The sequence below is a fragment of the Syngnathoides biaculeatus genome, chromosome 2 (assembly GCF_019802595.1).
Source record: "Syngnathoides biaculeatus isolate LvHL_M chromosome 2, ASM1980259v1, whole genome shotgun sequence".
NCBI classification, from domain to species: domain Eukaryota; kingdom Metazoa; phylum Chordata; class Actinopteri; order Syngnathiformes; family Syngnathidae; genus Syngnathoides; species Syngnathoides biaculeatus.
Genome location: NC_084641.1, coordinates 3407192 through 3431303, shown reverse-complemented (window position 1 = coordinate 3431303; position 24112 = coordinate 3407192). Strand labels below are relative to the sequence as shown.

General features: G+C 41.6%; 1 protein-coding gene across 1 annotated transcript in view; it reads right to left on the bottom strand.

Moving 5' to 3' along the window:
- Positions 1 to 217: 217 nt before the first annotated feature.
- dnmt3bb.1 (DNA (cytosine-5-)-methyltransferase 3 beta, duplicate b.1) overlaps positions 218 to 24112 on the bottom strand; it is a 31633-nt gene continuing 7738 nt past the window's right edge. The window contains exons 3-23 of the mRNA XM_061826808.1: positions 20928 to 21030; positions 17028 to 17172; positions 15207 to 15289; positions 14985 to 15098; positions 13649 to 13789; positions 13379 to 13537; positions 13194 to 13301; positions 12570 to 12711; positions 12367 to 12489; positions 9594 to 9638; positions 9394 to 9473; positions 8207 to 8319; positions 6382 to 6565; positions 5100 to 5184; positions 4880 to 5025; positions 4684 to 4774; positions 3951 to 4099; positions 3048 to 3133; positions 2887 to 2956; positions 2701 to 2819; positions 218 to 2548 (exon numbers count right to left, since the gene is read on the bottom strand). Of these exons, the coding sequence (XP_061682792.1) occupies positions 2407 to 2548; positions 2701 to 2819; positions 2887 to 2956; positions 3048 to 3133; positions 3951 to 4099; positions 4684 to 4774; positions 4880 to 5025; positions 5100 to 5184; positions 6382 to 6565; positions 8207 to 8319; positions 9394 to 9473; positions 9594 to 9638; positions 12367 to 12489; positions 12570 to 12711; positions 13194 to 13301; positions 13379 to 13537; positions 13649 to 13789; positions 14985 to 15098; positions 15207 to 15289; positions 17028 to 17172; positions 20928 to 21030 (2428 nt within the window). The 3' untranslated portion in view covers positions 218 to 2406. The remainder of the gene's footprint in view (positions 2549 to 2700; positions 2820 to 2886; positions 2957 to 3047; positions 3134 to 3950; positions 4100 to 4683; positions 4775 to 4879; positions 5026 to 5099; positions 5185 to 6381; positions 6566 to 8206; positions 8320 to 9393; positions 9474 to 9593; positions 9639 to 12366; positions 12490 to 12569; positions 12712 to 13193; positions 13302 to 13378; positions 13538 to 13648; positions 13790 to 14984; positions 15099 to 15206; positions 15290 to 17027; positions 17173 to 20927; positions 21031 to 24112) is intronic.

Genomic DNA, 24112 nt, shown 5'->3' with positions numbered 1-24112 from the left:
TGTGGAATTGATTCCCGCTCAGTGATAGTGGTATGTGCCCTGCGACTGACTGGCGATCAGTTTAGTGTGTAGTCCACCTTTTGCCCAATGTTAGCTGCGATAGGCTCTAGCACTCCTGTGATGCTTATGAGGATAAGCGGCTTGGAAAATGGACAATGGACAGTTACTCATCTGCTGATGAGCACAGGACAAGAGGCTGTTTTGAATCAGCTTCAGGTACCTTTTATTGAGTACAAACTCTACTGAAGATGTCAATAATACACAAACAGTGTTTTTGCACTAACAGTTGTGAAGAATTTTACATGTATAAAAAAGTACAAAAATAAGAAAATAACTTGTTTTCCTGCTTGCAATCAAGTTCTAGTAATGGTAAAACCTTCCCTAATATAATTCTGCTCCATGAAACAATTGGAACATCTACAGGCTAGTATGATAACTCTATGGAAACAAAATGGTTTTAAAGTGGTGTTTGGATTTAAGAAACATTCAAAAAGAGCAAGTAAACTCTTACAACAGGAACATTTTTACGAGTGAAATGTAAACAGTTCTCTTTTGGTCCCTTAAAGGCATGAGAAAATGCAAAAAAAAAAACACACACACGGACCTATTTAAAAGAACAATTGTGTGTTTTCATCATGAAAAAAAAACACACGTTCCAGTGACTTAACACAATAGAAATAAAAGAATTTCTTTGAGGTATGGTATGTTTGGTTTTGGTGTCAGCCATGAAAAAAAAAAAATACAGTAGGACAAGTAATATAAAGTTTATGCACAGACAACATTAAAGTTGTTTGTGGTCATTGGCACAAAATAATGCGTGTTACAGTAAAAGGATATTCGCTTCAAGGTAATTACTTCCCTAACAGTCAGGACTGCTTGTAAATTAGGGGCGAAAACAGAAAAAAAAATACCCGATGTTTTCGTTTGCAGTGGCTTACTTCAAGTAACGTCTGGAACGTTCTGGGATACACGCTAACGTTTAACACGATAATAATATGAAAAAAATAAGACGCCCATCTGTCAACTCTTCTACAGTCAAGACAATTAAAGCAAAAAGAACAAAGAGTATATGAAAAGGAACAGCTAAAATGGTAATGAAATGATGACTCGGCTCAAGTCTATGGAAGTAAATATGTGCCAGCAGGATTTGAATTAAAATTCACACTATTTCAAAGTGATCACATTTTCAAAATCTGGATTTCAGTTTAACTTTTCAATGTTAACAAATTCGCCATGTAAAAAAATCAACCTGAGATTCAACTGTCTACAATTGGCTGTCTGAAATTTGGTTATATTGAAAAGTTAAACTGCAATACAGCTAGTGAAATGTGATCACTTTGAAATAACAATGTGAATTTTACAACATAAAATTTTCAGTGGCATTTTTAATTCAAATCCTGGTGGTACATATTTACTTCCATGCAAGTCCACTACCATCCATTACAAGTAGTGCTTCCTACAGTTCTTTTGAAAAAACAAATGGAAAAAAAGCCACATTCCAACTATCAACTATAAAAAGTAAAAGAAAAGCCATACGTACTAGTCAAAGAAAAGGGAACACAATGTCAACACTCGTCCCTCTAGGCTAAGAAGGACATTGAAATACTTTTTGCACGTTCTGTTTGGGTAATGGTCAGTGTCAATTTGCTGATGATAAACGTCGACGTACTGCGATAGGGTGATGTTTGTTCATTGAGTGTGTCCTCGATTTCTTGGTGACATAGTATTTGTTGATGACTATATTTGCTTTTGACAAATGTCTTTACTGGTGAGAGGCACGCACGTTTCTATTTGCTGATGGTGAGCAGCATATATTTTCAAGTAACGTGGGGTCAATTTGCTGGTAATGGATGGTGTCTACGTACGGGTTATTGGTGGTATTTGTTTGGTGGTGACAGGTATTGTATATTTTCTGGTAATGAATAGCATCTATTTCTTGGTAAAGCGTATTTGAGTTTAGTCTTATCAACAGGTCTTTCTTCCCTGCTGCTGAGGCTGGTGTCTAATTCCTAGTCACAAATGGTCTTATTCATGGTGATGGGTGACCACAAAGTATTGGTGATAGCAACTATCGATTAGCTAGTGATGTGTCATGTCTATTTCCTGGTGGTGTCTACGTGCTGTGATTTGTATTAGCTATCTGCTTGTGAAAGCTGGCGTCTATTTGCCGGCGATGATGGTGTCTCGGAGCTTTTCTTGATAGGTGTCTATTGCCTGGAGTCGGGGACATCTATTTGCTGGTACAAAGTGGTGCTATGTGGTAGTGACAAGTGATGTCAATTGACAGGTGATGGTGGGGACTCTTGCCTGGTTATGTCTTATTTCCTTGTGAGAGTTGGTATGTGCTGGTTCTGCCCTCCTTTTGATAATGACAATGGTAGAGTCCATTTGCTGGTGACATGGCATCTAATCGCAGGCAAAGAAGTCTTTAAGGGGGGCGAAAAGATGCCTGATGACAGGGACGCTCCATGATCGGCCCAGGAGTTTCTGCCGAGCGCCTCGACCCATGTTGGACACGTCAGTGTAGTGGACCGGGAAGCCGAAGATCCTGAAAGAGTTTTTTTGTAAAGGTTAGAAACTTAAATGGGGCCTCGCTGAAGGTGCCACGGCTGTAAAGATAAGGATGCAAACATCAAATCAGAGGTGGCCAGGAGTGGGTATAGCTAACCTCAAATAGTGCATGTGCGTGTGGATGTTTACCTCTCTAGCTCAGTGCACCATAAGATGTCCTCCTTTCCATTCATCAAGACTGGGAAGTGTTGGTCTTTCCCCTGTTTGATTGAGTTGGAGCGGGTGGTGATGGTGCGAACCTTCCCGAACTGAAAAAGATGGCGAGAATGTGTGAGAATGTTTCAAAGCGTCAAAGGGTCTGCTCGCTTCACGCACCTTGGCAACTCGACCGTGTTCTAGACAATCTTGTAACTCCAGCTTGTCCATCCCGGAAGCACACAGAGGTCTGGAATGAAATTCGCCCATGTTATTGTGATTATTATTCCAGTACAAATTCTTTGGCCCACGGTGTGTGTGTTTGGAACCTTGCTACGCACCTGTTCATACCCGGTAGGTTCCCCCAAAAGTATCGAGCCCGGTGGGCTGCAGAAACCTCAATGGCGTCAATCATTACGGGGTTACACTGCAACAAACGCAGACATTATGCTTCTCATAAATGTCTCAAGGTGACCAAAGAGTGATAAAGAATGACGATGACTTTAAGTACACAAATGCTGGGGGTATTGTGTACTTCCTGCTGACTTGCAGCATGCTGGCATGTGTTGCCATCTATTTGCTGGTATGGAGACGTGTTTATGTGACAAGTGCTGTAATTTTCCTGGTGATGGTTGGATATGTTACCTGATGACAAGTGGTGTTTGTTTGCTACAATGGGTGTTGTCTAATTGCTGGCTATGGCCATGATTTGTATGGCTACGTGTCTGATGGTGGCATCCAACTCATGGCATATATTTTAGAGTGATAGGTGCTGCATCTTCAAAGTAAGAGTAGAATTTTCCCTTCAGAAATGACTGTTAACAATGTTTGTAATGTATGAATGATGCTTATGTTCTGGTCAAGCGTGTCTTCCATCACACGATAATTAATATGTAGTCTATTTTACTGAGTGTTCATCTGCTAACGACAAGCGGTTTCTGTTTGCATGGTGGTTGTCATTTTTTAGAGTGATTGGTATAACTATGTGTGTTTCTGAGTGAAAAGTGGTGTCTATTTCAGTCTTTGGCTTTCTGTAAAGATGAGTACCACGGTCAACGCAAAAGTGTTACTTTGTTTTTATAAAAGTGTTAGACTATTTGGGTTGACCAGATGATTGAACATAAAAGTACATTTTGCAATCAAAATCAGGTGGCTAAATTGGTGATTAAACAGTGAATTAAGCTGATTTTAAGACAATCTCAACAGTGGAAATAAGTACATGAAGAGTCCACCGAGGCTCTCACCTCCAGATATCGTGAAATGTCCCTCTTGTCGTTGACACCCATGGCAACCACGTTTTCGAACATCCAGAAGAAAGGGCGGTTCTCTCCGTCTTTTGGCTTGGCCTCGCTTAGCAGACGGTAAAATTCGAAGAACAATCTCCCTGTGCCTTCTGGAGTGACAAACCTTCATGAGTGTGTCTCCGCACCATATTCAAATCAAATCAAACTTAATTTGTAGAAAACGTAACCTCTGCGAATAATGAGTGAATACTGTGCTAGAAATGGGAATGTGTTCTTTAATTCTGAACCCCTCAACCCCTGGAGATATAATACCACCCCCTTTTTATGATCCTCTACATTGCCGCCATTTTGTGGGATCTATAGGCAATTATTGCAACCCCTTTTAAGGAACTGGAGACAAAAGACAGATTTTTGCAATTTGCAACAGGGCTCAAGTCTGTATCCCCGAAAGTACTGGTGAGTCACTTGAGTTTGAATGTAATCCATGAATTCATTTTCCAACCGCTTATCCTCCCAAGCGTATCAGGAATTGCTGGAGCCTATCTCATCTCACTTCAGGCAAAAGGCGGACTATGCCCTGAAATGGTCGCCAGTCAATTGTAGGGCACATATACAGACACTGTCGCTGATTGGGAAGTGAATCCACGCTGCCTGCACCAAAGTCAGGCGTGTATACCACTACACCATCAGTGACTCTAGCTCAAATGTACAATATTCCCATTTGTTGTCTTACCAAAGAGGCCTTTCCTGGCTGGGTTGACAATCGAGAGGTCATTACATGGACTTCCTCCAATCACAAGATCAAACGGACCCCATTCCTGAATCTGCAGATACCAAAATGATGTAGGTTTTCAATTCTCAAGAAGTCCAAAATGGTGTTCCAGCACGGCAAGATAAAACAATGACACTCTTAACATTTTGCCCATTACGTTTTTTCTGGTGATATTCCGGACGTCGTGGACGTATTGAATCTTTCCTTCGTGTCGGACCACGCCGACAGAGATGGAATCCTCGCACACCTCAGATGCCACATACTGGTCTACCTTAAACCCCAGATCTCTCAGGACGAGGTAGCCTGCGAGAACAAACACACAACTGATGAAGTTTTTTTTTTGTAAATATTGTCACATTCTCTTGTTCTTCACTTACCAGTGGCGATGCCATCAAACAGTGAGAGGACTCGTATTGGTCGCCTCTGATCTGCTGGAACTGCAGGATAAATCTTTGGGCTCTCCTAGAGAAATAGTCCGCCAATTTACCAGAGACCCTGCTGTGTATTTGTTGTCATTATTATGTTAAGTGGAACATTTGTATTATGACAGAAGACCCCAGCTATTCGGGGGATAGCGAATCTGGACCTGGATAATCGACACATTGTTTAAACCACAAAAAATCTTGACTTAAAGGGGTAAAGTGTCAATAGGTGTTTTGGGGGTTGGTTACGGGCCCAAAACAAGATATATAGATATTTTTAAAAGATAAAAAATTTAAAAAGGAAAACATTTAGAAAAAAACAAAACAAAAACATTGAATCAGTGAATCTGCAGGTGCCGAATCGCGACTATGTGTTGGTCCACTCCCCTGGAAATTTTTGGAATGATGGGTGGGTTGTGTATTTGTTTGTTAGTACACTAATGGTGGCTTGATGCTGGTGATCGGTTGAGCCATTTTGTGGTGACCTGTCTGCAAGTGCTGTCTACTAGTGACTGGCGGCATCTCCTTGGCTGCAAAGAAGTCTTAATCCTTCTTTGTTTTGAAGCAGAGCGAGCCAAGCTTCAACACGCTCCAGACAAATAATGATCATCGTAATTTGTCTCTTGAAACAATATCGACAATTCATTTGCTGGTGATTGCGATGTCTATTTTTCCAGGGTGAGTGCAGGCTGACAATGTGTAAAACTTGCACTCAACAGTACGATATTGTGTACAAACACAGCAACAACGTTTGCACTTGCAATCTGCAAATCTAAAATCAATCAAAAATGTTGTGTGATTTAAAGCGTATGCTGTTGGTAAAGCTCTGCAGTGTATCAGCGTGAATGTCACTTCTTTTGCACAACAGTCTTTGGCACCATATTGCTGTTAATTCTTCGCCATAAAGTATCTGTTCTCCACCGCTTGAAATAGTTTTAAACACCCAGGGTTGGTATTTCTTTTTTTTTTTTTTGTGGTGTTGTTAACTCTTTAATTTGGAATTTCAGAGCAACACTGTACGGTGTTGCATCGAACTTAAAACACTCATCTGAAATCATCTTTCTCCATTAAAACAAATGCAAATGCCATCGATCAGCCCAAAAATAGCACTCTAAAATATTGTACTTTATGAAAACATACTGTAATAATCTCATTAGACAGAAGGTGAAGAATTAAACCCTTCTTTCCACTTTTTTTCTTCAGTTTAGTGTACAACATAAGTCTAAATTCAACTCACAAACTCCTGTCCATTGTCGTTGGCAAAAAACTCCTGCAGTTTGACACTCCAATCATGACGCCGCTTGAGGACGCCGTATGTCAGCAGTGGCTGGCACATATAGCAGCGCCAAGGGTCCAGGTAGCGCGCATTGTTTGATGCCCCACTGGCCACCAGAATGTCCAGACAGTCCACGCAGAAACACCTGTGGAGGGTGTGTGTGTTACAGAGAGTAGATGGGTGCATACTGTATGTGTGTACGTGTATAGACGTACAGTCTATACATACATACGTAGAAAAAAAGAGATAGAGGTAAATTATTTCATTACTCTTTTCACAATAATATGAACTAGAACCTGCACAACTCAATTAAAAATATATATTTTTTGAGAGAAGAAGTACAAATAAATACCGTAATTTCCGGCCTACAGAGCACACCTGGTTACAAGCCTCACCGAGTACATTTGTAAAGGAAATACCATTTGGTACATACATATGCCCCAGCTGTTTTAAAGCCGCAAGTGCCCACATTGAAACACGAGAGAAAGACGGTACACAGAAAGAGTTTAACGCTAGCGCCGCTCTAAAGCTATTGCTAACATTAGCACTGTGCTAACACTAACAGGGCAGGTTAAAATAAAATTTACCGGTAAATATAAACTGAGACACCCCAGTAACACAGCAGCAACACGCTAGCACATCGCTAATTCTAGTGCAGCGCTAACAGGGCCGATAAAAGTCCCTTCCTCGACACGTATATTCCACCGGTGTCATTCTTACCTATTCTGCTTGAGTGCCCGCTAACGGCCATTCGAAAAAAAAAAAGCACAATTTAGCCGCATCACCGCATAAACCGCAGGGTTGAAAGTGTGTCAAAAACGTCGCGGCTTGTAGGCCGGAAAATTACGGTAACCGCGATTAAGTTAAGTTATAAAAGTGCAATAATAATATAATAATATTCTGATGAACAGATTGAAAAACGTGAGTAGGGCTAAATGGAACAGTACTTAAATGCCTCAGGTCCTAACTCGAAGAAAGGAGTTATTTTGTCACAATTCAAAGTGTTCAACCACATCCTATGGAATGACCTACGGGGCCCCTCAAGGATCAATTCTTGGACCCCTCCACTTTAGCCTATACATGCTACCCTTGGGTCAGAGTCTTCTGAACTTTACTTTTGACTATTGTAGCTATCCAGATGAAATAGTATACGTATCTAGGAGTGTCTCCAGATGACTGCCATCCAATTGTTTTCTAAAACAGATAAATAACTGGATGAGCCAAAAGTCCTTCAATTAAACCGTGACAAACCGGAGATAGTTTTTAGTAATAAAGAACAGAGGGTTGCTCTTAGTAAATACCTTGCACCACTCTCTTTAAAAAACAACGCCCAAGTGTGAAACCTTATTGTACTGACCTGACTTTAAACAGTCATATCAAACCAAGTACTAAAACTGTCTTCTACCATCTGAAGAATATATCCAGAGTGAAGCCTTACATATGCCAAACAGAACAGGAGAACCTCATCTATCTCCTTATCACAAGCAGACTTGACTATTGTAATAGTCTTCAGACTAGACTCCCCCAATAGAGCAATTATTAGCTGCAACTCATTCTGAATACTGTAGCTCGGATTCTGACCAGAACAATGAGGTCAGAGCATCCATCAATTCATTATTCCAAGCCACTTATTCTCACAAGAGTCATGGGAGAGCTGGAGCCTACCTCAGCCAGCTTCGGGCGAAAGGCGACCTACACCCTGAATTGATTGAGGAAAGTTCGGAATGTGTGGATATGTGTCTATGTATGTATCGGAACAGGTACTGTATACTTGTGTGCGTGTAACCTGCAGCAGTTGGCATTCCCACAGAGCAGAACCTCTCGGCCGCCACAACAGACGGTGCAGTAGGACTGGTATCCGTCGTCATCATACATGTAGGACGTCTCCAAGTACACGTCCTATATGAGAAGAGATTGTTACATTCGTTTGACAAGCTAGTTGTTTTGACTGGGATCTTGATTCAATATGTATGCAACAGGAGTGCATTCACAAATATGAATAGGTAGGAGCTGCTTTCCTCAACAACGCGAAGTTAGAGTGTCAAAGTTGTCAGTGTGTGTGTGTGTGTGCGTATATCTGTATATACAGAGCAATAAAATGAAAAGACAATGGATTACGGTACACCATCCGACACACAGTTGTGTACAACGGCGTACAATTACGATAAGGGAACTTGGAGTAACCTTGCATTGTTGAAGAATATTATTTTTGCTACCCCACACTTTGGCATTGACAAAAAAAAAATAAACCTCATGAAAACGGGTTGAGATATGAACAAGTTACGATTTGGTTTCAATGTCCCTGCATTGTTTTCAAGGAGAGCGTCAACCTTCCCAACACGGCCAGCAAGCAGGCAGAGGTGCAGTGTTAAGAGAGGGAGACTGCACTCTATTTTCTCTTAACTGATGAATGTGTTGGCCATTGAGACACTGAATGTGTCTGTTGTGCCTGTAAACGTAACGTCCTGGCTGAAACAACGGCCGGTCTGTCTCCTCACCCAATGCGGGAGTGCGGGCCAACTGAATAAGCCAACAGCAAACTCCAACAACGCTCTGAGTTCAGTGAGTGAGCGTAGTGGAGTGAATTTTGGAATGTACCCATTCAACATTTCTCAGCTGTTCGACAAGATGGAGCACTGGAAGAACATAGACTTCAACGTTGGCTGCTAGTTTTATTAGCTTTTTATGGAAACAAAGGACTTGGATTTGGTCTTGTAGAAATGCGAGTGGCACACTGCAGTCTGTTTTTGAGATTTTGGAAGACATAGTAGCCCGAGTGAACACATTGACTGCTATGTTAGCTTACCTAGCTAGCTTACAGCAGATAACGACAACATTTTTGTTACATGTTTGTTTGTCTTTGATTTGGATCCTGTTCGGGTGTGATAAAGTGGAGAACTGTCCTGTTTGACATGAAGCATTACCATTAGCTGCTCGTGCTACCCTAATTGCTACTGTCTGTTGTGTTGTTACCTTGCACATTTGGCACAGGCCTCCTTCAAAGAGTGGGTGGAAGGTTGCTGCCCTCATCTTGCCACACGAGAGACAGAACTCTGACACACACACACACACACACCACACACACACACACACACACACACACACACACGCTCAATAAGCACACTGCTAGACAATACAGAAAAGTCTAGGAAGGCTGACAAGAGTTTGTTTACCTTCTATACTTCTTTTGTTCTCAAGGACTTCATTTACCATTTGTTCTGAAAGAAGCACAAACATGACAGTGACACTGTAAATCATGGCGGGGTGTGACACTTAAGACCTTGGGGTGGGCGTTAAAGTCTTTAAATTTAAATAAAATATTACGATTTATAGGCGGAAGGGTGGATCAGCTGGAAAGCGTTGGCTTAACATTTCTGAGGAGGACTAGGGTTCAGCGTTCTCCTCACAGTTCTGAGACCCCGGGTTCAATCCCGGACCCGCCTGTGTGGAGTTTGCATGTTCTCCCCGTGCCTGTGAGGGTTTTTTTCTGGGCATTCCGGATCCCTCCTTCTGAGGATAAGCGGTTAGGAAAATGGATGGATGGATATTATTTTTTAACACCCCCGAAAATCCATTAATCCATTTTCTTAGCATCTTATCCTCACAAGGGTCATGTGAGAAGAGGAGCCTATCGAAGCCGTCAACAGGCAGGAGGCAGGGTACAACCTGAACTGGTTGCCAGCCAATTGCAGTGCACATAGAAACAAACAACAGTCGCACTCACAATCACGCCTAGGGGCAATTTAGAGTGTCCATTTAATGTATGTTTTGGAGATGTGGGAGGAAACCGGACTGCCTGGAGAAAACCCACCCAGGCACCGGGAGAACATGCAAACTCCACGCAGCCGGGGCCAGGATTGAACCCTTGTCCTCCTCAGAAATGTTAGGCCAATGCTTTACTGCTGCACCACCGTGCCGCCCCCCTGAAAATCCAATTTATAATTTTAATGACATCTTCTCCATTCCATTACTTTTTCTTTTTACCAGCAGTAATTCGCATCAACTTCCACAGAAATATTACATACAATGTTTTTCTTTACAGATTAGAATGTAAATCCTACATCTTTTGTCCAAATCTACACTAACATTCAATTTAGTTTATGGGTCACCTAACCCCGAATTAGACAAGACAAATGTGACCTTTCACGTCGGGAAGACAGGACCTGAAAATGTCACCACGACTGGACATAACTGTTATAATGGTGACAGCAAAAACAATAGATCACAGTGAGGTACAGTTAAAAAAAAATAATAATAAAATAACGTGGGATTGTCACACCAGGTGCTTGAGAAAGAACTTGTGGGCTGGGCCGGGGAGGGGAAGATATCCTCAAAAATATCACTATGTAATATCACTAACCCTAAACCTAACCTCCCCAAAAAATTAAGATGCTAGAGTTTTCTTTTGGCATCATTGGTCTATTGTAGGGCCAAATCAATGGTTGTGGATTATATCACTTTAGCATAAGTGTCGTCGTAGACCTCAAAATACAGTATGTTGGGTTGCATCGTTCAGTGTGACTGACTGTTCAACCGGGCTTCTTTTGAGTCTTATGCATAGGCAATATGAAAATTGTTCTCGTCATGTTCATCGTGTCTTAGAAAGAATTAAAGTTGCGTGTTGCTTGAGAAGCAAGTTTGTACATCTCATATGTTGGTGGACCACTGCGTACCTGCAGTCCCGCACCCGCTTATTCACCATATTTGCAGATTTTAAATTTTTACTTTTTCCTTTTAAAGGGGGGGGGGGGGGTAATCAACCCTGAAAAAGCTTACTTTTGGCTTATCCATATTTCTGGCAAGTTGAAAAAATCTGCACGTACATTTGGAACAGAGAAGGACGACCTTCCCCAGTGTTACAACGCAGTAGCGCCACAGTGTGTATGCCTATTCTGACCATTTGGCTGCTTCAGAGCACTTGTTCTGGCCCCATTGACTTAGCATGTGGTGAGGTATAACTATAAATGTATGTATTTATTGAAGACAATTAATTTACCATAGGTATGAGTGTGAGTGGAGGTGGTTGTTTGTTTCTATGTGTCCGGCAAAGGCTAGCAACTACTTCAGGGTGTACCTCGCCTCCTGCTCGAAGTGAGCTGGGATAGGCTCCAGCACTCTCGGGACCCTTGCGAGGATAAGCGACTCAGAAAATGGATGGATGGCTCTTGTTTTAACAGCATTTTTTATTTTAACGTAGCTAGAGGATATTGTTAAGTCGTTGAATATGGTGACTACCTGGTTAATTGGCAACACTTACTGGTTTTGTAAACTAGAAGGAGTCACAGCGAAAAATCAATTTAATAATAGTCTAATAATTTCAAACTGATCGACTGAATGGACCATTTTGTATTGCTTGTAAACAATAGGTGCCAGGTTACTTCCGGGTGGCCAAATGTGAATACTGCTGACTTAAAATGAAAACAATGACAAAAAACTTGTTTGGGGTTGCCCCACCATATACACACTAAAAACGTTTTATATAGATATATTTTTAATAAAAATCTAAAATAATCCAAGGGTAAATAGGATAAAGGGATTGAATATTGTAAATTATTGTGAAGAGGAGATTGCAAGACGGCAATGAGCTGGAGTAGACACTTTAAAAGGAATAGACGAAAAACCAAACCTCCGTAGAACGGAAAAATCAATTAGTTAGGCCGTCCCTCAATGAGCACAGACAGCTATTTTAGAATCAATCCACCAGTTAAAACACAAATTACAACAAGAAATGTAACTCTCTTAAAACCAATTTACTTCAGGAGACATCTTCTCGAGTGAGACCTTCAAATCTTGGCTAAAAACATAATTCAAGCCATTCATACTCAATTTTCTCAATTGCTCTGACTTTGTCAAAAGACACAGAAAGTTTAGATCACTCGCAGTGCAATAGGATATTGTGGCACCTGCAAATAAGTATGATGGCAAACAGGCCTAACTGAACCTCACCTCTGCTGAAGGACTCCTCAGGTCCTGCCTTATTCTTACACACGCTCAGTCTGGGCTGCTTGGCACTGGGCGGATACTCGGGCAGTGACACATCCAGGACCTGCATATCAAGGGTGGCGCTGTCTGCACACATGAGAACACACTCACAGATTCAACCCACTGGAACAAGTAGTGGAAACGGCCCACCATCAGCAACTACTCACCAATGCCACACGTGGGTTTAAGTCCGTCTTGGCCTTTAGGCAGGAAGCCTCCTTGCGCCCAGTCCAGCATGGGCTTGACTTGCTCGTCGGGGTTGTCCGACTCGCAGACGGGGAACTTCTTCTCTGCCCGGACGCTGGCCACCTGGACCGCAAGGAGACGAGATCTTAACAATTTGTCGATAGCAACTCTTCCACTGTGTTGTCAGTACCGTGTACACTAACTTAGCCAGTTGGCATTCTTCTTAGTTAGCAACCCTTGCTGAAAAGCTGTGAGTAATAAACACAAGCCCCTACATTTTTTTAAATAATTTGCCAAAATGAATAGTATAAATTGTTAATATTCAACAAACTACAATGCCAAAATACTAATTTGATTGCAAACTAATCATAATACAATATCCTTAAAAATCTATGATTTACGGATTACTTCACAGATGAGCAATAGCCCATCCCAGATGGCTTTAGACAAGAGGCCAGGTACACCTGGCGTGCTTGCTACCCAAACACAGGCCATACACATACAGACCAAAGAGCATTTACACATGTAGAATATGGGAGATAGCCAAAGGACTGGAGAAGTTGGAGGCTGAATGCTGCTGTCGAGTTTTGGAAGCCGAAGCTTACCTCCAGAGCTTGGAAGACGGCCCTGCGGTAGGACGCCAGTTTGGTGTAAGAGGCCTGATTGAAGAACTTGGCAAAGGCCACGATGGAATCCATCTTGTCGGCGGAGACCTGCGAAAATACACATTTGTTCGCTCGGCTCGTGTCAGACCCAATTTGGGTTTCCACCCCTCGCCAGGGCTCCTCACCTCGGAGAACTTGCCGTCCCCGAACCACTGCAGCCACCTCATACCGTGGCTGGCCTGCCGTTTCCCAGTGGCACGCCAGGTCACCACCATGCCGGGCCACCAGGAGAAGCCCTTGATCTTTCCCCACACCAGCTCACCCACGCTGAAGCCCTTGTTGTCCTGCACACACCCGCAGCCAATGAAGGTAAAAGTAAAGCCCCTGTCACATCGGGTCTGAACGCCCTGGACGAAGAGACAGAACACCTTTCAGTCACACAAAGTGAACCTTACATTGTATTCGGCGTGGGTGTCGCAACTGGACATGGCGGTGCCGCTGCTTCGGGCCGAGTCTTTGGAGTCGTTTTCCATCAGCTCCGGACATGGCACCTCAGGGACCCCCCGAGATGAGACCGCCCGAGAAGCTCCGCTGCACTGATGGAAGAAGAGAGGAATGACCGTGGCCCAAGAGTGGTCCACAGGCAACAAATGTCCCACTTGGCTTCGTTTTTCAATCTAGCCCACCAACCATTTAAATTATTGGCAATTCTTTCATATTTGTTGCATTAATTTCGCCAGTTTTAAAACTGTGTTAATTAAAATCCATTTAATGTACTTGTTATATTTAAAAATGGTAAAATTAACACAATAGTCATTTCCATTTAACCATTTCTAATATTGTATCAAATGATGGGTTATTCATTATACTTTTCCATTTTGCTTCAGGTATGATTCAGACATGAGCCCATCAGCATTTGACATGTTTGGATTTGCAGTTTTTGGAAGCATATCATTCCATTGCCCACAACTCAGTTTTTCGATCCTGGGCTACAAGTTCAGTGCGAGTTTGAGAAGCTTTATGGCCATCCCAGTGCTTTAACGAGGAGTGCAAGTTTTGCTTTCCATAGAAAATTTATCCAAACAGGATTTACTGTATTATCAACAAAACGTGTAACGGAAGGCCGGCTACTACCACAACTGGGGAAAACACCAAACTTGAGCATCACAATCTTTCTCTCGAATTCTGAGAACACCCTGAAGTAGGTGTGGATCGAGTCCAAAAGTATCCGCCAAATTGAGATACAGATTAATGGCTGCTGAGTTTCAGTGCAGTCCTTTGTGAGAATGCTTGCTCTTAAAGTTTAGACTCAAGATGCTGTGACCAAATGAGGAGAATCTTTCAGGGACTTCCTCCATTCCACCAACACATGAAGAACCTATGAGGAAGCATAGTCTGAGAACCTTGAGTTGGGCTCCGTTATCTTTGGGGTTGAGGTCACCAAAGCGGTTAATAAGCTCTTCAGTGGTTGAGTCACTCGGGGATCCCCGAGGCTCTGCGTGTTGTGGAGCTGTCCTGGTTGGGATGCCTCTGACATGTATAGTATGTAAATACATGACTTATTCATGCTTGTATGGTTTAATTTATCACTGAAAATGCTACTGGCTATTGTTGCTGCTGATATATTGTACCGTTTGTTCAAAGTTTTGTCCCACTCAGATCTGGTCTCATGGGCTGACATTGTAACTACAGTATACATACAGTACATTTTAGATTATTTACTGTTATAGCTCTTTTTGATTTCCCCATGGGAGGACCAATAAGGCTTTTTACACGTCTTGTTTTTTTTACCACGGTGGTGACGAGCTCATGTTTACGTCTGCGAGGTTTGACACGCGGCATCAGACCAGCCTGGAAGATGGTTCGGGATCGCGGACTTGCTCTCAGAGCTAGCCGAGACTTGTCCTGAACACACACCCATGCACACACACACGCACAGACACACACACACACGGACACAGTATTTAGTTATTAATATTGGTGATTCAGGCAATTCGCTTAGAGCTGCCATACTTCAGTAGATGGGTCCCACGCGCCAGGTTTGCTTTTGGACCTATTCCTGGTCCTGACCCTCCCTTGCAGACACTCGTTACCATCTGATGGGACAAAGTGTGAGTAAAAAATAAATCAAACAAAAAAACAAATGACATTAATACATTTCATTTGGTTATTGGATTGGATAGTTAATAAAATATGCATTCAATCTATCAAGGTAATTAAAAAACTATATTAAAATCAAATTATGTGTTAAAATATTAATACAAAAGATCTAAAAATATATACATTTAAAATAATAACATTAAAACAGAGATCAGTACAGTGGAACTTCTAAGAGGAAGGAGTGCCCTGCCTAAAACTTGGGGCCCTGGACCCAGTCTGGCCACCCTGCTAAAACTGGGCTAAAACTGTCCAACAGTGGTACCTCTACTTATTAATTACTATTACTTACTAATAACTACACATTACGAATTAGGTTATGCCCCCTCAGAAAAATATTGTCTGTAGTTCTTCTTTCAGCGTCGCCACAGCATGTTATCTCAGACGAACACATATATATGTTTGGCACAATTTTTACAAGGGATGCCCTTCCTGATGCAACCCTTCTCAGCGAGTGGAGGACCCAGTGGGATACAAACCCACAACCCCTAGTTTACCAAACCAGTGCTCTAACCACTGCGATACGGGGCCTCAAAATATTATCTGTAGTTACAAAGGAAAATTCAGTTATACGAAAGGAAAAAAAAAACAGGGCCCCAAATTCCACCAAACTATTTACATGGAAAATGTGCTTCTATACTTATGAAAAATTCACGTTACGAAACGACTTCCGGAACGAGTTAATTTCATCAGTAGAGCTACCAGTGAAATTGAATTAGCATTACATTACATTTCATAGCAAAGTATCATGATTTCAAAAAATAAAATATGAATACAAATGTTATCAACAAAATGCATTTAATGAAAAGGTATAATATATTATAATTGAAAAATGTAGCTAAACTAGAAAATAAAATCACATTGCATAAAAAACAAAATTAAGAAATTAAATAAAAACCAAATGTGGAACTACATAAATACAATCAAATAAAAATACAATATCAGAAAAAAAGTTAGCTCAAGGCTAGCATTCCCTCATTCATGGGACCATTAAAATTTAATTACATTTAAATAAATAAATACATTTAAATAAATAAAAAAAATCTCTTAAGTAAAATTCTCTTAAGAAATCAAAAAATGCAGTAAATTAGTTACATTAACCCGTATACAGCTAGATCCTTACTCATTTATTCCATTCATAGCTTTTCGATTATCCATCCATCCATTTTCATTACCGCTTATCCTCACGAGGGTCGCGGGGAGTGCTGGAGCCAATCCTAGCTGTCAACGGGCAGGAAGCGGGGAACACCCTGAACTGGTTCCCAGCCAATCGCAGGGCACATTGACAGATAACAGTCGCACTCACAATCACACCTTGGGGCAATTTAGAGTGTCCAATTAATGTTGCATGTTTTTGGGATGTGGGAGGAAACCGGAGTGCCCGGAGGAAACCCACGCAGGCACGGGGAGGACATGCAAACTCCACACAGGCGGGTCCAGGATTGAACCCGGGACCTCAGAACTGTGAGGCCAACGCTTTACCAGCTGATCCACCGTGCTGCCCTTTTCCATTAATGTTTGAAAAAATAAAATAAAATAAAATAAAGAAATATGATTCAGGCAGCTGAAAGATAGTACTGTCCATTTTTCAATACTTAAAAGTATGCATAATGGATTAAAATTGAAAGAAGAAAAAATAAAAATGCTCAAAGTTGAGGAAATGAGAATTTACAGTACCTTGAGGTGATGCGGCCCCCCCGTTCTGTTTTGGACTGAAGGGCGATGGTGGCTCGGCCCCTCCCAGCGGGCTGCTCTCATTGGTCAGCTCTACACCGCTGTCGTTCTCCGACAGGCCTTCAGGTGGCGGCGGGCTCACCTCCGCCTTAGGATTGTCGCGAAAGCACAAGCAAATGAGAAGCACCAAGAAAAATATATAAAAAAAAACCATGTATCACATGCTTATCCATCTTATTGCAGTGATCATCCATCCGTCCACTCATTTTGTGAGCCGCTTCTTCTCACAAGGGCCGAGGGGAGTGCTGGAGCCTATCCCAGCTATCTTCGCGCAGAAGGCGGGCTACACCCTGAACCGGTTGGCAGACAATTGCTGGGCACATAGAAAAAAACCAGCCATGTGGAGGATGCCGGATTGACTGGAGAAAACCTACGCAGGCCTGGGGAGAACATACAAACTCCACACAGGTGGGCTCAGAATTTATCGCTGGGTCCTCACAACTGTGAGGCAGACGCTCGAGCCACTCATCCACTGTGGTGCTTGCAGTGACCATATACTTTCTAAGTCAAGTTGATACCTTATACGATGTAGGGGCAAAAGAAACAAGGTAAAAACATGTTTTAGCTTGAGGAGCGGCGCGCTAAGGAAGAGCTGCGAGTCAGGAATGCGGTCCGAGGAAGCCGAGCAGAACTATTTTGTTTGGCTCACGCACACTTGATCGTACGATGGTCGAGCACGCCACTGATTGGGATCCAAACGTTTTGTTTCTTGACATATGAAAAAGTGTGCGGGACATGTTCTTGAAGAATGCCAATGGAAAGATTTCAGCAGCCACTTCCAAATCTGACTCGGACCGCCCAGGTGCAGTCAAAGGAGTTGATATGTTGCTATATGGTAGCTTACGATTTGTTAGTGTGTGAGCATTTTATAAATTGTGATTAGAAATAATACGGCAAGATGTAAAACTCCATATGTGACCTGCCTTGGCGCATTCTCAATTTAGGCTGCTCTCTCGTCAGCACACTGATTGGTTGCATTTTCTCGGGAGGGAACATGAAATTCCTATTTTGTCCTTATTCACTCTCACCTGCAAAAACAGTTAATTTGACAAAGGCTAGCATTCGCAGGATTATCAGATGGCAAAATAATTGGCGACAAACACATCAGTCCAATTGTGTCACAGGAATCCTGACTTTTCTAGTGCTTCCTGGCGTGTCTGAAGGTGTTCCATGTCGATTACGTGACAAAATACTTGCAGCTGAGGGACTCGTGTTGAGGAATACACACATGACCCATGCGGGAATTTTCTAAATTTCAGGATGAACCTAAAATGAACTATAAACTTTACAGGTGGATTTAATGACCTTGTGTGACCATTTGCTGTAGAATGTTTTACAACTTTATGTTTTCTCACGAGGGGCAAAATCTACAACAGGTGTTTGATTCATAAATCGACACATTGATAAGGACTTAACAGTTTTATGGAGCAGTGAGCCGGAAACTGAACAGTTGGTGAAAGGGAGGAAGCCGACCCCTTGCCACCCTTCAGACTGAAGTGATTTACGAGAGTGAAAAAGAGGAACAAATGCTAACGGCTGCCACATCTCATTATTTCAGATTTTCTACAAAACAAATCAGGTAAGCGAAGTGACATTAGTAAGGAAGCTTTCAATTGCACACCTTGCTTAGGAAGCCTCAGTGGATTTGGGTTTTTCTTTTGCAAGAGCAGCCGCCACAAAGGCTGATAAGAGTACATGAATGTATTGTATAATAGCGTTCAAACTGCTAGCATGTTAGCATTTAATCAATTCTCATTAGAAATAGCACCTGAGTACACAACAAGCTTTATAACTGTAAGTTGTAACTATAAATTACTGCTGAATTTAAGTCATTTGTGGAGAAATTCAATAGATTTGGATCTTGCTGTATGCGGCTCACGTTCTAGTCTCTTTGGCGACTGGAGACAAATTTTTAGTATGTACTGTGTCCACATTTTTGACATACTTGGAAAATAAAGAGGATTCTGATTACAATTTGTCAAATTAATTTATAAAATTTTACAACAATAACAAGCCTTATCCAGTTGCTGTCTTGTTATAAGTTGGAAAATATTACTGAAAGTGAAAGTATTCTAAAATGCATGAAAAAAAAAAAAAACATACTTGGGGCTGACTTCACCTCTGTCACCTCTTTATTCCATTTTTTTGCAGCATAATAGCTAAATGCTGCTTCACCATGTTTGCTTTGGATTCTGCACTCCATTATTAGACCAATGTCACGCGGAGGCCTCCGAGTAGTCAGACTCCGCCCGAAGAACCATCCGAATATTGAACATTAATTACATACAACGCCCCTGAAAATTCGTAATTGTCGACAAAAATCTTCTCAAAACACTATTAAATGAGAGAGGATTTAGCATCACATTGTCAAAATAGGGAACATATTACATGACCTATTGATACACTGTTTATGCAAAGCACTGGATTTCTCCTTTAAGCGAGGGTATAAAATAGGGGGGAACTCACTGACAGCGTGTTTTCCTGTATTGTCGTTGTTTGCACATGTGTGGTGAGCTAAACTTAAAATAAAAAAAATACAGCTGATATCTTTTTTTTTTTCTTTTTTTTTCAGCACGCCGACTGGTCGTTCAACGCATTGAGCCCCCCTGACCTAAACCATTTAGTGATTTATAGACCAGCATCTGAACTTTAAAATCTATTCTAAAGCTGACTGGAAGCCAGTGTAAGCAATGTTTCCTCTAAGCTCCGCAACTGCGCATTTGCGCACTTGTCGCATGCTCCCAGCACAGAGGAAAATCAGATCCAGCGCAGTGAACTACAGCCTGATGTATAGTTTTTTTTTTTTAACACAGCAGCACAATGCCTCTCACAAAGAGCTGGTGCTCAGCCACACCGGGCCACACACTCTACTTCCTAGTTTACCTGACACAACCAACCTCCATTTTAAAGGGGTACGCTCATAATTACAAACACGGGGGTATGTGAAGAATAAAGCATGGATGAGCTTCTGCTGGTCTGCTTAACATATGCAAGCCTTCACTCTAGATATGTTTTCCAGATGGTAGAAGGGAGTTTTTGTGATTTATTTCATATGATTGTTGAAAGTCAGTTCGGAATCAATCAGAACTCAAAGGTTTCGGACTTGTTCTTTGCATTTTAAAGATAGTGAGTGCAGGTAAGTACAAACTGCAATTTTTTTTTCTTTACTGCCAAAAACAATTATCTCAGTTTTGTTGTGATTTACCTGAAGTGAATTTCGGCTCATCCAGTTATTTCTCTGCTTTAGACAGTGGCACAACACCTCAATTGAACTATTGTCATCTGGAGACACTGCTGCATATAACTATGTGTCATCTGCATAGCTATGATGGTCAAAACTAAAGTTCTGGGAAATTTGACCCAAGGGTAGCATTTACAGCCTGAACAGGAGGGGTCCAAGAACTGACCCTTGTGGGACCCCTCAGGGTTACAACTGTGAGCATGCTAGCATGTCATTGATGCCTTCTCATTATAGCTAAAGGGCAACTGACAACAGGACAATACGTAAAACCTTGTTGATCGAGCTTGCTGCTTTCAGTACTCAAACTGCTGTCTAGCAATGTGTTAAGATAGCAATTGTGATCATGGTAGAATTTCATTAAAGCTTATTCGAACTAGCACTTGAATACCGGGCAAAATGTAAAATATTTGGCAAATGTTTACTCAGGTTGCTTTCTTGCTGAAGTTTTATACTGCAGACAATACATCTGTTCAACTTCACATCTCCATACAAACGGTAGTACTATGTGCTTTGTGGTACAGTACAGTATTCAGTATATATTAGATTATGCAAACCAATGCCGACAGTGTTGTGTGGACGGCATGGCCAGGTGTGAGACTCACCATGGCAGCCAGGTTATTGTTTGTCTCCATGGCGACAGCAGAATATTCATCAGAGGGCATCGCTGTCGCCGTGGCTGATGGTGGTGATGACCCCTTCTCAAACCTGTCAGTCAATCAATCAATCAAGATATCAAACCCATATCTTGTTCAATAACATTCATTGCCTCTGTCTTTTGTATACTGTGGTGCACTTACAGAACAAATAGCTACTTGAAAATATGTAGTCTAAATAAATACTTGATGTGAATCAATAGTTACATTTGGAATCATTAATAAATATCATCCATAAATGAATTAGTGTGAAATGTCCGTGTCCATTGTCAAGGCCCTTATCCTCACAAGGGTCGTGGGGGTGCTGGAGCAAATCCCAGCCAGCATCAGCCGAACTGGTATGAATTAATTGTTATGAAGGTATTTTTAGATTTATTTAAGACATGAGTGTTATTTAATCACGTTTTTTATTAACTTTAATGGTATATTGATACTGTATAGTTTTGCAACACTTTATCGGTGCTTTATTTTAATTGACAACATAAATTTTATCATAAATGAAATGAAACAACAAAATTGTTTAGATAAATAGTCAAATAGCAGTAATTTAATTTCAGATTATATTTTACATTTCTGGGTCACTGATGGTAAAGTGGTACACACGCCTGACTTTGGCGAAGGCAGCGTGGCATAAATTCCCGCTCAGAGATGGTGTTGATATCTGCCCTGTAACTGACTGGCAACCAGTTCGGGGTGTAGTCTGCCTTTCGCCTGAAGCTAGCCGGGATAGGCTCCACCTCTCCTGTAACCCACGACCCTCAAGAGGGTAAACGGCTCCGAAAGTGGATGGATTGAGATTTTTACATTTCTATGAATTTGAATGACATTTGATGTATGATGTATATGGTTTAGTCCTTTATGATCTTTATATATAAAATATAACTGCTAAAGGCCACACTATGTTTGTGGATGCAGGTAAAAGTGACCCGTTGACCTGAAGGAAATTCAAAACACAAGCGCTGACACGCCGAAATGAACCCCCAAAGCCCTCCTGTGTCCGGGCCACATTCTTCCTTGCATTGTGTGAGGATTAATTACGTTCAACCTGCATGCGCATGAGTAGCATATGTCAACACATGACTGCCCGGGCGTGTGTGTGTGTGCGCGTGCGTGAGAGAGTGTGAAGCTGTGTATGTGCATGCCAGCAGACCTCAAGAAGCCCTCACCTTCTTCTGCTCTGAGCCAAAAACAGCTAAACTAACACGCACAATGCAAAAGGAAAGAATCCATCCATCCATTTTCAACACCGCTTATCCTAGTCAGGGTCGCCGGATGCTGGAGCCTATCCCAGCAGACTGATGCACAAGGCACTCTGAACTGGTTCCAAGCCAATCACAGGGCACATACACGCCGTCACTGAGTGGGAGCCGAACCCACCAAAGTCAGGCACGTGTACCACTACACGAAGGGTGTCAAACTCGTTTCTGTAGTCCTTTATGACTGTGAAACCGTAATAATCTTTCATTGAATCATTTATTAACCAATTTTCAATTAAAATCAAGGCTGATTGGTTTTCGAACTATTTTTGTTTGGCAAAGCAAAATCTGTGCAATATTTCAATGTTATCATTTCTGATATGATCATTTGAAATTTTGCTACAGATTTCAACAAAAATCATGGAAGTTGACTTGATTTGGCTTCACAGGCCAAATAAAATCATGCAGTGAGCCAGATCTGGCCCCCCTGGCCTTGAGTTTGACACATTGGACTACACCATCAGTGACTACAAAGAATACACTAGAGATGAAATCCAATTAAAATTTCACATTGGGATTATTGTGATCAAACTGACCACATTAATGGATCCACTGAACGCCTCATAGTTCCAATCTGGCATTCACAAAATCAGATTTTTTTGGGGGGGGGGTGAACCCAATTCTTTGTTTTATTTGGAGAAAATCTCTATTCAGTTTTCGTGCTGGAGTCAAAACAATCAAATTACTGTATTACTTTGGAGCCACTGTGTAGAATATAAATTCCTGTTAGGCTAACAAATTCATTGATGATATTTTTAAAGATCCGTTTTAGATGTCCCTTTTTTAATAGCTGTCCTTTAATGCACCTTGTCCAGTCAAAAGTGTAACTGAAACTACGCCTTTGCACTTGGTTTTTGTTGAATAATTTGTTTAATACAGTGCAGAGTTATTTACTGTAGGTAACACGGGGTCATGATTGTGGCTTTGGTAGATAGAGGATGCTTTATGACATAGGATGGCACAGTCCCGCAACAGGTTAGAGCGTTGGCCTCACAGTTCTATGGACTGGGGTTCAAATCCTGGCCCCACCTGTGTAGAGTTTGCATCTTCTCCCCATGCCTGCGTGTGTTCTCTCCGGGCACTCCGTTTTCCTCCCACATCCCAAAAACATGCATTCACTGGAGACTCCAAATTGCCCTTTGGTGTGATTGTGAGTGCAGCTGTTTGTCTCTCTGTGCCCTGTGATTGGCTGGCAATCAGTTCACTGTGTACCCCGCCTCCGGCCCCGATGATAGCTGGGATAGGCTCCAGCACTCCCGCGACCCTTGTGAGGATAACGAATGCATGGCATGCCTTGCTTGATCTTGATCTGATTTATGACAGCGATGCATGATAGCTCTTCTTTAAAAATAAGTGTAAGTGCTTACATTTGAGTACTTATTGACAACGAATATCATTATGTGATCATGCCATTACATTTCAATCGTGAAGACGTTATTTTAACCAAGTACTGTTCAAAAACATGAAATAAACTTTACTTGAAACGGGCATAAATTTCACTAAAATATAAACATTTTTAAAGTATCTTGTCAATCCTGACTTTTGATCCACCTGCATGATTTTCTCACATTCCTGTAGCTTCACATGCATTAAACTTGAATGTAGCCTGTAACACAAGGCATTTTAGTTATGTGGTGTGTTAATCACAACAAAAGAGGGCATTATGTAAAAGGAGCACATAGAGTAGTGAAAGCCTGGTACATAAATAAATAAATATTTTTGTGAGGATTTTTATATGGCAACGGTTAATGGGTACAGTTAAGCTAATGCTTCTTTTTGTTGTAGTGTGAATAAGTGATATTCCTCCCATTTGGTAGCTACTCTTCTGAGAACTGAGAAATATTATTTATTTATCCAAGCTATGTTATAAATTGATCT